Source organism: Paralichthys olivaceus, chromosome 20, assembly GCF_024713975.1.
Source record: "Paralichthys olivaceus isolate ysfri-2021 chromosome 20, ASM2471397v2, whole genome shotgun sequence".
Lineage (NCBI taxonomy): Eukaryota > Metazoa > Chordata > Actinopteri > Pleuronectiformes > Paralichthyidae > Paralichthys > Paralichthys olivaceus.
The window spans coordinates 17,284,645-17,301,128 of NC_091112.1; the positions used below are offsets into that span (position 1 = coordinate 17,284,645).

At 40.4% G+C, this 16,484-nt stretch overlaps 1 protein-coding gene across 1 annotated transcript; it reads left to right on the forward strand.

The window, feature by feature from the left end:
* Positions 1-1,044: 1,044 nt before the first annotated feature.
* On the forward strand, positions 1,045-16,238 carry oprd1a (opioid receptor, delta 1a). The gene is made up of 3 exons (XM_020090463.2): positions 1,045-1,618; positions 9,864-10,219; positions 11,720-16,238. The coding sequence occupies exons 1-3, from the start codon at positions 1,365-1,367 to the stop codon at positions 12,247-12,249; spliced, it is 1,140 nt and encodes a 379-aa protein (XP_019946022.1). The 5' UTR covers positions 1,045-1,364; the 3' UTR covers positions 12,250-16,238.
* Positions 16,239-16,484: the final 246 nt, after the last annotated feature.

Sequence of the window (16,484 nt, forward strand, 5' to 3'; positions counted from 1 at the left end):
ATAAGCTATAGCTGTGACATGGAAAACTGATTTCTCTGTTGCTAATTGTTCTGTGAGGAGGTAGCCCACTGCTGATTTTCACCCAGTGGCAGACATTAGTGAAACCTTCTCTCTCTCATTCACCACCAGATGACTTCAGTGGGGCTTTTATTGACGTCGATGTGTTTGTTGGTTGGCAGAAACTGGGTTGATTCTTTTCACAGCTTGGAAGCAGACACCAGTTAACACCTCCTGTTGTGTTTGGGTCAAATGTGACGCAGTATGAAGTTGTTTAAATTGATTTTTTTTTGTTTTGTTCACTGACTACAAAGGAACACATTTGTAAATATATTTTTCTTTAAATGCAAATAAAACATATCTGTTGTGTTCTGGGACTTGTAGTTGGAGATCAATGTTGCCAAACCATCATGAATAACAAAATATCAACAGAACAAAAATAATAGCAATATTAATAATATTAAAATCAATACAACAAAGGCAACATAATATAATTCATAGGTTATATTTACATTTCACTGGTTGATAAAAACACAAAGGCAAGTGCTTGACGTACATAAACACAGAGCATCATGTTGTGTCATTGTGTTTGTGCATGTCCTCCAAGTCCTCTGCGTGGAAGCTTCCCAGAGGTGGCACTTTGATTGGTTTATTACATGTCACCAAACATCATCAATGATTAATTAAGAGACTAAGGAGCTTGTAACCATTTTCAACCATGAGCTGCATTCAGATATGTAAGCCTGCTGCTTGTATCATCTGCCTTGGGAGGTTCACAACACCTGGAGACCAAAGGAATACGTAGATGTATCCATACAGTGAACTTTGCATTGTCTTTTCTGCCCCAATACTTGTGATTGGTTGATACTCTTCAAATTGTTCGACTGTTCTTGAGCCTGTCTTTGTTCTAAAGATAAAAAAAATACCCATGAGATTCAATATTGTCTCACCTGGCCACCCCCTGTGCTGACACCCATGCAAATGCGCGGCTTTGACGTCGGCGCAATAGAGCACCCTGGGCTGTGAGGAGGGGATCAGAGAGAGTATAAGATGTGTGCACAAAGCCAGAGCTCGCACACACACACACGAACGGATACACGCGCATATGCAGCCGACCCCTGGCTGAGGTACCACTCTTCTTCTTCTCCTCCTCCTCCTCCTCCTCCTCTATCTGGATCAGCATCCTCAACTCTTTTCATGCAAACCTCTCTGATTCTGCACAGTCTTTGGAAAGTCTCTCTCAGCCTCCTCTAGGACACACTTTGCTCAACTCTATAGAGCCTGATTGCGTGAGCAAGTTTTCCGCGCCACGGCCGCAGCGGACAGAGCCACAGCCGCAGCGGACAGAGCCACAGCGAGCGCGCAGCATGGAGCCCTACACGGTCCCCGGAGCTCAGCTCTCCCTGTCCGACCTCTACTCCGTCATCCCCTTCAATGTCACCTTCCCGGACGAGCAGAGCGGCTTGTTGGGCGACGACCGGCTGCAGAACTACACGGAGCGGCAGAGCCCGGCGAGGAGCGCCGGGGGGATGATCATAGCCATATCCATCACGGCGCTCTACTCCGTCATTTGCGTGGTGGGACTCCTGGGCAACATCCTCGTCATGTACGGGGTGGTCAGGTAAACACTGCTTGTATCACAGTCTTTGGGTTTGAGAGATTTTGAGAGGAGCTGCAGAGCCCAGAATGAAATGTGAAACTCGCCCTCACGCGCTCCAGATGTTGCCATGGTGTTCTTATCATAATAACCCTATAATAATCACCCATGACAAAAATTTTAGTATTGCTTTGCTTTGTTTAAAAAAAAAATCTATTTCTCTTATTTATATAAAAGTACTGAAAATAGCCCCAAACAAATGGCTTCTATTTCATCGAAAGGTTTGAAAGATGAAATTAACTTCAACTCTTTCTGACAGCGAGTCTACATAGAAATAGTGTATAGCTTTGTTTAGAAACCAGTAAAAATTAGCATAACCTTGTAGAATAGATATGTCCTCATTAACTAAAATCAACATTAACTGCACCAACTGTATTTTTCCCCCCTCACCTTTTCAAGGTTTCATCCATATTACTCTCTCTCTCTCTCAATGTGTGTGTAGAGAAGATAGAGTATTAATTGTCCCTGCTTGCATTGCTGGCTCCTGCCTTCTATTTTTGTGCATTGTGTGCATGTCCCAAACAAGAGACCCAGGGTTCCCTGCAGAAGGAATGGAATTGTTTTTGAATTATTTCTGCATCGAGCGACAACATGTGCAAGTTTTATGCAGAAGGTTGGTCGAACCTCTCATCTCAGTCTCTCAATTCAGTCTGACCGTACTGCGCCTTGGGCAAATAGGGCTGCTTGAAACAAGTGCCACCTTTAGCTCACTCCGATGTGTGGACCATCAACTGTGCACTCCTGTGCTGGTTTGATGGGATTGTTGGCTCTCTTGCTATGAATTAAAGTCTATGTCATGTGCTGGCCTCCTTTTTGGCTCATAAATTGTAATAAAGCAGACCATAAACCCATTTTTAAATTGAATGTGTTATCTTTTGGCTCACATTAGTAGTGATGGTGGTTTTCTTGAAATATGGTCTGTGTTGACACACTTTCTGGTGTAAATTGATTTTGTTCATAAGTGGATGTTTACAGCATAATTTCTTATCCAAGGTTACAGTTTGCCCTCCCCATTCAGCTTTAATATAATAAAGCCTGCACCCACTTTTCCAGCAGATACAAGCACCCTGTCATTTGCCAAGAAGTCCCCCAGCCCTAACCTGTAAGCTTGTCAGAAATAAAACACCTTATACATTTTGCAACAGCTCTGCTTGTCCTCTGTCATCATGGCAATTACCTGCTAATCTCAAACATTCCCCGTGTTCCCCCAATATCACCTGAAGCGTTAATTAGTCCAGCCATGCCGGAGAATTAAACAAGCAGGAAGAAAGGATGGTGGTGTTTGTTTCAATATATACAGTGCAGTGAGTGACAAGGGAGTACAAGGCAGAGGAAACAAAGAAAAGCAAAGTAGCCTACAGGAAAAAGGGAATGCTTTTGAGGCCAAGCTTTAGATACAGAACCAAGAAAAATTCATAAATATTCTAAACTCGTTCCCGTTATTTTCTTTCAAGAAGTCGGAGTGAAAATGGTGTGCAGGCCAGGACACATGAGATAAGGCAGAAAAGAGGGAGTGATGGAGATAAAAAGGAGACAAAAAGGAGAATGACGGGAGCTTGGGAAAAGGCAGTGAATCAGTGCACAGCGCTTCGCCTGGCATTTGTGTTTTGTGTGAGTGAGAGGACTCTTCAGTGATACCAGAGAGAGGCAGAGCTGAACACATTAACCATCCTGGTCAGAATGAATTATCTGCAGTGGAACAGCTGCTTAGCTTAGACAGCGAGTTTAGACAACAAACCTGTGACACAGATGCAGTGATGCGAAGCCAAAAATGAAAACAACTGACTTGCACATGGTAAAATCATTCATCTTCCTGTCATGTCATCATGTGCTATGGTGCACACTGTTGATTTGTTCACTGGATTTAATCTACGCTACCCTCATGGTAACGATAAATCATGACGTCTGAGGCAAAGTAACAAATTTCAATCCTACTACTATACTTTGAGTCTAGTGACACCTGTTGATACTGGTGTTAGGAGCAAGTTAGGGATGATACCCCACCAATGAATGTATAAAGATGCAGCCAAAAAGTGTACACTTCCTCCTTCTGTTCAAAAATGCAAAATACCCTGCATGGTTGCAGGTTCTGTCATTCTCAGTTTTCAATCATGACATCTTTCAGCTTATATGCAGCATCTAAAAACTAATACAACTACTAGTGGTGCACCTGATCATAGAATTCAGGGTTTGGATCAGATCACGGCTTTAGTTTTGCATCAGATGATTTTTTTGGATCAGCAGTTTCACAATGAACCAAAAAAACTACACTTGTTCTTCCTTATAGAGCTGTCTGCAGCGCTATTTGTCTCATGCACCCTCGGTCTCACATTCTCATGCTATCGTCCATAAAGTTTTTACTGTCCATGGAGACAGTCAGACCTCATAGTTTCAGCTGAAGCTGGGTTCGTATCCGCGAGTGGTATTTAGTGTAGTTCTCTGTCACTTGTGCTCTTTTGCACATGAGAGCAAACTGTGTGAGCCTCTAGGTGCACCCATGTTACTGTCACAGACTGAATCAATAATGTAGGAAACACTGGTCCTGCCCTGTCATCAGTATATTTAATTGGGAAGCCAAAATGCTGCAGTGATTAAATGATGGGGGAGGCTTCTCTTCTATTATTCCTTTAAAAAAGTGACAGCAACAGTAAAACTTTATTTATATGTAAACTCTACAATTTTTTTGTTCCAGCTTTAGTATTGTGTAGATTTGTTGCTTTCCTTAATCTGAGTTGAGAGCAAACTGAATACTCAATGCTCCTCAATCAAAATGAGAAATATGAAGAATAGGGTTTTGGTGTATTGTGACAGGCTCACTATTAATAAAGGAGAAACTATGTTCAAATACACATAAAATAAAGAAAATGTTGAGTTGGATCACTAATTTGATTTCTATTAATGAATCTGAGAGTGTCTTGTAATGAGATTTGTATTGATAATAGCTTCACAGATTAATCATAGACCAGAATTGATCAATTTTCTGATCATTACTTCAGTTATTCGAAGTAATACTAACTCGACAGCCCATTAGACAGCACCCTGCTTTGATTTCATGCCAGCCACATCAGGCAGTTTATAAATATAGCAAGGATTATATATTTTGGATATTTCCCTCCACTTTGATTCTTGGATACTCGAGACACAACCCCCATTCATAGCAGCATGTGAATGGATGCTCATGCCAATGTGGTTTGGGCAATGGGTTGCTGTGACACAGAGTGCCCTCACTCTGATTGCTGATGGAGAGGCTGACATGGACCACTCTGGAGATGGTCCACTCTGTCACGCAGGAGAGGTCAGCAGCACACGGCTCCACTTATCTCCCAGCAATCCCCTACCTCGCCTCCCATTCCTCATATCACACCTATTAGATAGGAACTGGCTCAGTGCTCATGCAATTTATTGTCAAGTGGTCCCCATTTGAAATCAATTTGATGCACAGCTAGTGGAGGGATGGATTAGTGAATGAAAGTGGATATTTAAATGATTGCTGCTCGTAGACCAAGCAAGGCGGCAGACCCTGGACATCGCTTTTATGCTGGACATCAGTGGTTATACAGTAACAAAGACAAAAGCTAAGGTTAAAGCAGGAGTTAAAAAGCTTCTGAGTGACTGAAAGTGGAATTTTGAAAACAGTTGCGAGTATCTGTGTCTGTATTTCCTGGGCTGAGTCAACATGTCCACAGCGTCTTCACTGCCTGTCTTCGATCTCAACCAGCAGTATGTCATTGTGTGTGAGTGGTTTGTCCGTGTGTGACCATCAGCCCTGGAAACGGGGGAGCTGAGCTTGACTTAAACGAGCGCTGACAGGATCGATGTAGTCAGATCATGTAGTGTACCAGCAGTCGGCATAGAGGGATCGTGACTGATCTAAATGCAAATGCTAATTATCTTTTAAATGAATGTGAATATATTAGGGAGGACCCAAACCAACATTGGACAGTGAAAGATATCACATATTGTTTTCTTCCTTTCTGTTTCTCTTTGACTTGATGAATTGGTTTCATGCTTATCAGATTTATTTTTCTTCGCTTATTACAGATATTAAGTAATTCACTCCCAGAGGGCTTAGTACATTTTTTTGGGAAATAACTGATTAAATTAATCACTTATTTCCATTGTGAATTTGTAAAACTTTGGGTTGCTGACGGTGTGTTGCCTGCTGACCGACAGAAACTAACAGAGGTGGCATGGTACATCTATGAACTATTACTTTATCAGTGTTAAAAGTGAAAATTCACTCATTATCTACTCTCCACTATGCAGGTGGAGGGGTGGGTAGGGTGTTTGGGTCCACAAAACACTTCTCAAGGGTAAACTTTGTTTACAATTGAAGTGAATGGTGACCTACACCTCAGATGCAATAAAACAGAAAACAATTGCCTCAATACTGCTTATGTGGTGTCATCCAAGTATCTTCCGACCAGGTGCATTCAGGGACCCTCAGACACACCATCGTGTGACTAAGTCCGCTAGCTTAGCCACTTTCAGTGGACTTTTAGGCTTAAAACATAGTGTAAAGATGAACACGAAAATACACTGTGTATAGATACATCTATCTCATTATCTTATTATTATCGGAATTTGGGTGAAAAGAAGTCATAGCCAAGGTGAATGATTGAAACTAATAAGTTAAATTACTCAAGTTGTACTTTTGGAGACGTTTTATATTTTCGGCCAATTTTTAATTATTTGTTTAACTATATTATTTGTTTGGACACATTGGATCGACATAGATAACCTCCCTTGCAACCCTTGCTGGTTAGTGGGTATTTCCATTGTGCTGAGCTAGTGGTATTTGATTAATGATGAGCTGAATGGACTCTGATCAATGACATTCCATCTTGGTGAACAGGCAGAAATCTTTCACATGTTCTTGCCTTCAGAGACCAGAGGTCAGGTTGGTCAATACGTTTTTCTGTCAGTGGAAGATCCCTGCTTGTTTAGACATGAAGGCCAGGGAGCCCTATATCAAATGGTAGTTTGCAGCCTTTTTGTTTTTTTAACCAGATGCAGGTAAAGCTTCAATGTCCATACTAACCCTTGTTTACTCAAGGGAGGTTGGAAGAGCTTTGCGATGGAGCTGGATATGCTATGTGCAGGCCTGCCCTGTCAGCTTGGATTAGGCAGAGTGGTAAGCGATGTCTTTTGAATCACGATTCACTTATGCGCGTGACTTGGATCATAAACATAATCCTCTCACCGTGTTAAAAGGCGAGCTTTAGGTGCTCAATCAAAGGCTTCAAACAAATTGAGATCCAAAACTTAACAGAGAGCAGTCTTTGTTCTGCGTATGAGGCAATAAAAGAGTTTTGATATTGTCTGATGATATTTTATGTCCAAGTGTTTCTGAGCAAATGCTGTTTTTTAATGTTGTCCACGGGTTCAAAGCTTTGCATTAATATTTGCAGACACACCTTACAAAATGATCAAAAGCTCTGTCCTGTCTTTTGCTTTAAGTGGAACCATAATACAGGCATCAGGTTAGATAAGTATATATATATATAAACATGCAAGGGAATGTTTGGAAGCAGCCATCTGCTGCTGACTTCACTGTTTTAATTTTTCTTTTTGTCCAGATTGAAAAATTGGCAAAAATAAATAAGTAGAGCTGAATTCATCCTCCACCATTGATATGTATTCGAAATCTACATAAAATGGGGCAGTTGAATTGGAGGTGCTGGGAAAGAGACATGAGGCAAACGCTGTAGTGAGGTGAAATTGAGTTAAAAATGGTGGAGTCTTAACTCACTCAAACCCAAACACATAAACATCAAAATCACTTAGTAGGAGTAATCACTTTCTCATTATATCATAACATGAGGTGTCCGTTGTGAATAAACATCCTTAACTCTGCTTAAAAATTGTAGAGAAATTACTTTCCAGAACATTCCTCATAATCATCAGACCATTGATGAGCTATTGATATCCTGTTTGCTTAATTATCAAACATTTAACACAAGTTTTTGATGCGTTAAATGTAGTTTTGGTAAGTTATCCTATTTGTTGAAATCCTCTTTACATCCCGATAGCCATCAATAAATGAAGACACCAATCATTTCACAGACACCCTCCCCATGACCTCACTGCACATGACCTGAGTGCTAAGCCAGAGAGACACACACTTATAAAGCAGGGAGAATGGCTAGAAGTAAGAGGGTGTCATTTTAAAACGCAGCCTTCTTTTGCTGGCTTGTCCAGGCTCATCAAGGAAAACTGGAAGGATGACACAATAAGTGTCATGAATTGCTGAGTCAGTTTTTTCTGAGAGACTACAGTTGTCAGATGTTAAAAGGTCACACCTTGACTATTGATTATTGTCATGATTTGATTTACGTGTTTTTTCCATGAAAGGTTGAAATTGTGACACAGTGCAATGAAAACAGTTTCAGCAGAGAAATAATGGCCTACATGAAGCATGTTGCTCCACTGAGGAGATGTTCAATCAGCACTGCAACAACCTGCGTGGAGTGACAAGACTGTAAATCTGCCTCGGAGGAATAGATGGAGCAAACATAATTATCCCACTGAGGTCATGTCTTCACTGTTTTAGGTTGGACTGATCCTGTCTTGATGACACCTTCTCATTACACACTCGCCAGTGATTTAGTGGCATCAGACTGGAGGATAGCACCACCCACTGTTTATCTAGACGCCCTCACCTCCTAATAGTCTGACAACAATGCTGTATAATCAGCATTTTCTTGAGCAGATTTTCTGTAAATCTTCTGAAATCAGTGACAGAGAACTCAAAACTGCCTCAGCTGTGTTTCCTGCTATGGTGTCTCCTCCTTCACATATGGCCATGATAAAACACACTTTGTGTCTTGCCTCACTCTGTGCATGTATTTCACGGTGTGCATGAGAGCATGCTACATGCATATTGTTTGACTGAGCTCACTGACATATGCAACCCCCCCCCCCCGCCCCCGATCCTCTATCTGCCTGTTTCTATTGATCACTGCTTGACATGGTTGATCGTTGGGGTAATTTATTCTTAAGTGTAACTTAACTGTCTGAGTTTAGGATACGGTGTTGATTCAAGCCAAATTCAGCAAACCTGGTTTCATTTATTGTCTGCAAAGGACGAGTTAAATGATTACAAGTGTCTCTGTGGAGTCTGCGTTTGTGTGTTTGGTTATAAACGAAACCCCCTAGTTCCAAAAAATGCCGCCCCTTCCCATCACTATCATGACCTACGCCCTCAGATTATTGCTTATATAGCCCCTGTGAAAAATGACCGGCAGAAAAATCAATATACAGATCCATTTAGACATCGGGGATGGGTGTATTCTAATGGAATAGAACAATAAAGATTGAATCACTGTTATGAACGTTAGGCTGTTTCTTTTTCTCTTTTTGCCATCAAAATGTCAGATGCATTAATCATCATAGAATGTGCTGTCCTTTTTAATTCAACCCATTTTTTTATCATTCATTTACAAAGTAGAAGGAAATAATGACTATGTGCAATTCTATATGGTATAATATACAGTGTGCATCCAGCATTGTGATAGGCAGTGGACAATATGTAGTATATTATACCTCTTGGTCCCTCATGTTTGCCCTTTGTGCCTCTGGGCAGTTTGCAGCTAATGTGATTGGATTGTGTTTGGATGTCCTAATTTATCCCCTAGAAAATCAGCTGAGATTTATATACAGGATAGAAAATGCCTACACATTTTGTGATGAGGGATTCCAGTGTGAAAATAGGCCTCACACCCCAGAGGAGATTTCTAACCCCAATAAATAAAATAGGATGAGTGCTGCTGACCATTAGTTTTTTGTCTCTCTTCCAATTTGGCACACACACACACAGCTGTCCCACAATAAAAGCACAATCCAGCACATACAATATACAGTATATGAATTTGATAGCCGGAGTATTTTCTTTTCACAGCTCTCTGGTGCTTTCCCTACAAATAAGCTGCTTGATCAAAAGCCAACAAACCCAATTGTAACCATTATCTCCAATCACTCATTTGAAAAAAAAAAAGTAAGCTGTGAGGAATTAGCATAAAAAAGCTGTACAAAGCTGTACATTCACAACTCTGCACTGCATATTTATAGCACAAGGGACTAAACTCTTCATCTAAGCCACTTTCAAATTCCCACATCCCATCACAGAAACATTCATACCCAGCTGCTCTCATTACCACAGCTCCTTATCACTAATGCTTTTTTTTCTTTGCACTGTGCTCACAACTAGGTACACCAAGATGAAGACGGCCACAAACATCTACATCTTCAACTTGGCTCTCGCCGATGCCTTGGCCACCAGCACGCTGCCTTTCCAGAGTGCCAAATACCTCATGAACACCTGGCCGTTTGGGGAAGTCCTGTGCAAGCTCATAATTGCCATTGATTATTACAACATGTTCACAAGTATCTTCACCCTCACCATGATGAGCGTGGACCGCTACATCGCTGTGTGCCACCCCGTCAGGGCGCTGGAGTTTCGTACACCAGTCAAGGCCAAGCTGATCAACGTGCTCATCTGGGTGCTGTCGTCAGCAATTGGGGTTCCCATTATCATCATGGCTGTGACTAAAGTGGCAGACAATGGTGAGACTGTATTTTCCTCCTTTGTCTTTTTTTTTTTTAATTCAGCCTCAGGTGAGAGCTGATTTTATATGACTCACCCAAGTGCTGGAAAAGGGTAATTACCGGTTGAAGAGAGTGTGCATGGCACACAAAGGAAAAGCAAGAACAACCGCAATTATGAATCCACTCCCACTCATGGTCCCAAAGTGATCCATTGTGGATAATTTGGACCATTGCTCAGAATCAAAAACCTTCCATTGGAACTGCACTACTTTTGTGTATCAGGCAGTGTCACAAAAACTCACTGATGCCTTTCTTGATTCTTGTGAGAGGAAATATCCTACCAGTGTTCACCTGCCAGAGGCTGATCAACTGAAAAATGTACTTTTTGAAATACTATTCAACCGACCATAGAGCTGAGTGAGTCAACTTTTCTTATAGATCAAGAGTTTTGGCATGGCTGCAATGGGACCATGGGAGAGTACTAAATTAGGGCTAGATGCATTAAGAATATTTTGATATAGGTATATATTTTAATTCATATATTTTGTTGAAAAAAAATCAGATATGCTTAGGGGACCGATATGTATGAGATTGTGCAATGTCGTGCTGAACCAAACAAAATTTCAGTTCTAGTGATTTTAAATGTGGTTTCATGAGGCGACTGTTGGACCTTGGCGGTGTTATTCACTGTCTGAATGCCCCTCTTATAAGTTTTTACTTTGCCGGTCTCTAGTGCTTTACTCAACAATGTAGCAACAGCCTGACTGCACTAGCTTCCGTGATTCAGTCTAATGTAGCTTTTGTTGTGTGAAGTGTGTCTCTCCTGGTGGAAGAGATAAGTACCAGCACATCATTGCTGCAGCCACAAAGAAGTGGATATACCATTAGAAGTAGTCATGTTACTTAACTCAGCCCTAGATCCGTTTGTAGTATAGTAGATACAGAAAAGAAAGACAGGTGTGATAAGAGCTACACTAATCCTGTCTGAACCTGAGAGAGCGAGATTGTCCTCCACCTAACTAAATGAAAATACATCAAACAATGTACATCCAGTGCCAATGTTCTGAGCCAGTGCAGGAGACAGTGTGCCATTTATGGAGCAAAGTGTGATATAACTCTCAGTGGGCACTACTGACCAAACTGAGAAATTGAGGAAATCCTTCCTTCCAAACCATTTTGATAATAGACTCTGATGGCTTAGTAGTCAATCAATAACAACAATCAGGCAGTGATTGGTTAGGTAAAGTTAAAGTTAGGGGAATAAGCAGTTTTGGAGTGTGTCCCTTAGAAACTGCTTTTCCACTTAGTATAATTATTATTTTACCATACCATGAATACCTCCCAGGAAAGACAATGGAAAATCCTAAAAACATTAACTTGTCTCCAGTTATTGCCAACTTTTCACTTGAGGTTTTTCAAATTAGACATTGTAAAGAGTCATTCCTTTCAAGCATTACCCATAGTTTCTCAGCATTAATAGTGTTACCCTACATTAACTAATTCTGCCATCTTTTCCAGGTAAAACCATGTGCATGCTGAAGTTCCCTGACCCAGATTGGTATTGGGACACAGTGACTAAGATCTGCGTCTTCATCTTTGCTTTTGTGGTTCCTGTAATGGTCATCACCATCTGCTACGGCCTGATGATCCTTCGTCTGAAGAGCGTTCGTCTGCTTTCAGGCTCCAAAGAGAAAGACCGCAACATGCGCCGCATCACCCGCATGGTGCTGGTGATTGTGGCTGCCTTTATCATCTGCTGGACCCCCATACACATCTTCATCATTGTGAAGACCATGGTGGAGATAGACACCAGGAACCCCCTGGTGATAGCCAGTTGGCACCTGTGCATTGCTTTGGGCTACACCAACAGCAGCCTCAACCCTGTCCTCTACGCATTTTTGGATGAAAATTTCAAGCGATGCTTCAGAGATTTCTGCCTCCCCTGTCGCACCCGTGTGGAGCAGAACAGTCTGAGCAGAGGCCGCAACACCACCCGGGAGCCCGTGTCCATCTGTGCTCCAACAGAAGCACGGAAAAAGCCAGCATGACTAGGCATGGACTCGGTCCCCCATAGCTCTCGCTCAAGGAGGATCCAACAAGATCTGCAATCAGAGGAAACTCAGATCTCCACAACAGAGTTTTGAAATATCTCCACAACAGAGTTTTGAAATATCTCCACAAGAAAAGCTATTTAAAAGTAAATAAAAGCATCAAAATACAGAACAGCTAAGATAAGATAGTGGAAAATTTGTTTCACTCAGATCTTTTTCTATAAAAGTTCTGATAACAAGTGGAATCTTTCTTCACACAGGAAATGTGATGCAGTGACAGAAGATGGAAAGTAATAACCCGAAGAGTAAATTGATGAAACCAGGCTGCAGAAGAGAAAATCTCCACCTCCATGATTTGTCTATATCTATAAGTCCATGCTTGGAGATTGCAGGACATTTTGATGATGAAAAACCAGACACAGGTTTCTGTCTTGTCAAGCAACGAATGCATCAGAAGATACAACCCATCAAAGAGCATTGTACTGAACCAGACAGGCTCTGTCAAGATGAATCTTGTGCAACAGTATAAAACAATGGCCTTTTGAAGTCAGACCTTTTCATTCCTTTTAAGAAACACTTGCCTGTACATTCAAAGAAGCAAATCAGATTTTAATGAGTACCTTGAAGGAAAGCAACACATCAGAAAGAAAACTTTACATCAACACAAAACAAACAAGCCTAAAAAGATGAGCTTTTCTTTCTTTTTTTCTCTTTAGCCCAGGGATTGGGAACTTTCTTCTGCTCAAGAGCCATTTCAACTTTAAAAAAATTCTCTGATTCATCTGACATCTGATGTCAAATGGTAGTGATGATGCTTTTCCCTGCTGGATTTAGGCAAAACTATTTGCTCAAAGGCCATAGAGAAAAACTGGTGCGCGCTGTCCTTCTGTGTTTTTTCAATATCCTGTGCCATATCAGTAATTCACCCTTTAGAAAAATGTGACTTTGTCAGGTTCTAGCCTCGGACCAGCAACACGGCTAGCTGTTAGCTAAACTTGCTGAGATTCGCCGTCTTCACAACATTTTGCTTCATCTTTTTTCTTCTTGACATTTGCCATGGTCAGTGATGACACATAACAGAACATGTGTTTTGTTACTCTGACCGTGAGCTGACAGGCATACAGCCAGATGGGACCACCCTGAAGGACTATTCGTTTATGTTGTTTTCTTTTGTCGCAGAAGAAATAGCTGTCGTGATTTTTTTTCCGTATATTTTGTATTCATGAGATGCCTTGCTGGCCGGATCAAACTGTCTCGCAGGCTGTATGTAACCTGTTGGCTAAAGATTCTCCGTTCCTGCTTAAGACTGATGTAAATGTCTGCTACCATCAATTGTGTTGATAGAGAGATTAGGAGCTAAATGTTCCATAGATTTGAAAATGTCTGTCACGAAAGGCATGGGATCACAATCAAGCCTACTTATTGGAGTTTTATGCTCTGATGGAGAAATCGACAATAGCACCAAACCAACGACGCCTGGATTTCTTTGAACTTCTTGTCTGTTCACCTGTTTGGCTTGCATGGAGGGTGTCGGTCCCAAAGAGAGCATCCAAGCAGAATCACTGCAGAATGATAAACCTGCCACTGAAGAATCCTGTTGGCTCCCACAACACTTGACTCCTTATTGGATTAATTTTTACATCAAATATAGTCAAAGAGCATCGACTGAGAGCAGCTCCTTCAAAGCGCTGATAAAGATGCCTGTCCTGATGTCTGCAAACAAACTGCTTCAAGGAGAGTATCGCTCTGCCATTTGAATGAGTAAAATCATCTGTCTCACTGAAAATATGTAACAGATTGAAGAGATTAACCAGAGGGGTAATTTATTTACTCCAATGAATCACTTTATAGACATCAATCAATAGGTGCTGTGAAGTTAATGACCATTTCATCTTTGCATAACAGAGGAGTCAGCAGTATTAATGCCTGTTGATTGGTGGTGCGCTCATGTGCAACTATTTTAAAGGCTAAATACAGTTGTGTTGACATGTAAACACATTATGTTAAATACATGTTATAAATTCAAAAAGGTCAATAATAAAATATTGTGAATATGATATGAAGCTTTTTCATTTTAACAAATTTGTGTTCAGCCAAAAGACTTAAAGATCAACCTCTGATTGTGTGTGCTTTCTTTACACTAGATTTAATTAATTCAGTGCAGTGCATTTAGCTCATGAAGAAAAAGGGAGAACTAAGGGAAGGAAGATTCAGCAGATTCAGATTGCTTGTTAACTCCAGAGTTACCAACAGAGTCAGAGGCAGTAAACATTTGCTTTTCTGTGTGGGGCAGGAGATTGGCTTGTGATGCATTCCTAAATATTTTTCTTACAATGACAGTGGTGATTTAAAGTTAAATATACTGTATATACCTGCTCTCTGCTTAGCTTTAAAATGTGCTGCCGCTGTCAGGTGGGATATCCCAAATTATTTTTGCAAAATTAAACTAATAAAGGGCAGAATATATAAAAATAATTTTCCAAACAAAAAAAACAAGTCATTATTTTTGGGGGGCATCTGATTAATCGATGGTTTAAAATAACTATATTCAAAAACATGCTTTTAGAGTATGATTAAAGTGTGTGAGTGAGTGTGCATAGATTTTCTTTAGAATTATCACATGGGGATGACAAATTCAAAATGTGTGTGTCATTTTTCATCAAATTGTAGATATAGAATTAGCCTCGTTGTTGATTATTTGTCATTCTTCAATGTTCAAATTGTTTTGGTTACTGGATACTGAATTTTCTGTGTGGTTGAGTTCAAACAGAAAATTCAGTAAAATTTCACCACCTCGTTGCACAAAGTGACAATAACAAAGTAGCGGAGGCATCCCAGTGTTACAATCAATGCCGGACATCCAACGCTGACTTAATGGCTGCAGAGATTACAAGCACTCTCTTCCACACCTGAGGCCATTCAGTAATAAAGCTCATCTCCTGCAGCTGTCATACCCTCTGACCTTCACTATCATGAAATATGGAGGAGAAAACAGCAGCCAAACAAGCTGCAATATCAAAGCATTTCCCAAATTACCCCCTAAAACCCATGTTTTTTAATGCCAGGACAAAATAAATTAGACTCATCAGGCAAGCGGCCATCAAAATTGATTACTAAAATATTCTTTATAATGAGATTTAATTCAGTGAATCACTCACTCGAACCTTCACCAGAGCTTATTTGTGTGCAGAGTATGAAAGAGCATTTTAAAAGCATTGTAAAACATTGACGGGAAAAAGCTCACTAGGTTAAGAAAAATTTTATATTTTTGTTTGTTCTTCAAATTCTTTTTGCATGGTCACTGTAGGGTGAAGGCTGTGGTTATGGCAACCCCAACACAGGATCTGTCTTACAACAATTGCAAAGCAAATATTGCTTTATATGTGAATATGAATAATGTGCTTATATGTGAAACTTGGAAACAGGGTCTGGTTTTTCTCAATTACCCCATGAATGTTTGTAGACACCAGTGTGATTTTCTGTAGTTACTCATTAAAGCCTTGTTTTATCATGTTCCATTAATTAGGTTATTGATGAATGACACTGTGTGGATAAGGTGTGTGGGAGGGGAGGTAGCGCAGCAGAGGCTGTTGCTCAGAGGAGCTACTGATTACATCAGTGTTAATGATATTACTGATTGCATCTTTAATCTGTCTCCTCTGCTGTCACATTCTTCTTTTCAGTTCTTTGTAATTGTAATATAGACATAAAATGTTTTGCCATTTTTCTATTCGCTATACCCTGTAAACTCAATACTGAAAAGCTTGTGTGAATATAAATAACTCTACATTTGTGTAAGATGCTAATTTTCTGTAAAACCAATGACTGCAGTACAGTGTGTAAAGCAATGATGCTGATAATACTTGACATTATATTCTTTCTTTTGCTGTGTTAGCTTCTTCTTGTGTATTTGTTGTAAAAAAAAATCATTTGTAATGTTTAAAGCATAACTCAGATTGTTGGCAAAAATTTAATAAAATGAAGCAGACAGAAAAGTTGCATGAGCTCTCTTTCTCTTTTTTTTAAAGCTTCTGGTTTGGTTTCCTGGAAACTAGTGGGAGCAGGAAAGCCTAATATTTTCTTGACAATAATTGGATCATAATGGAATAATCTATCTTGCAACACCATAATTCAATTGAAAAGTAAAGAGTGCTTCAGAGTCCGTCGTCGTTACATGGAATTGCTATGTAAGGGAGAAAAACACAACGATGGCCTCGGGCTGCTGTGAGGGC

Bases quoted from the DNA above. Each gene is read 5' to 3' on its own strand.
- oprd1a (XM_020090463.2), top strand. From the start codon at position 1,365: ATGGAGCCCTACACGGTCCCCGGAGCTCAGCTCTCCCTGTCCGACCTC. The intron at 1,619-9,863 runs GTAAACACTGCT...GCTCACAACTAG, and splicing joins GTCATGTACGGGGTGGTCAG to GTACACCAAGATGAAGACGG. The intron at 10,220-11,719 runs GTGAGACTGTAT...CATCTTTTCCAG, and splicing joins GACTAAAGTGGCAGACAATG to GTAAAACCATGTGCATGCTG.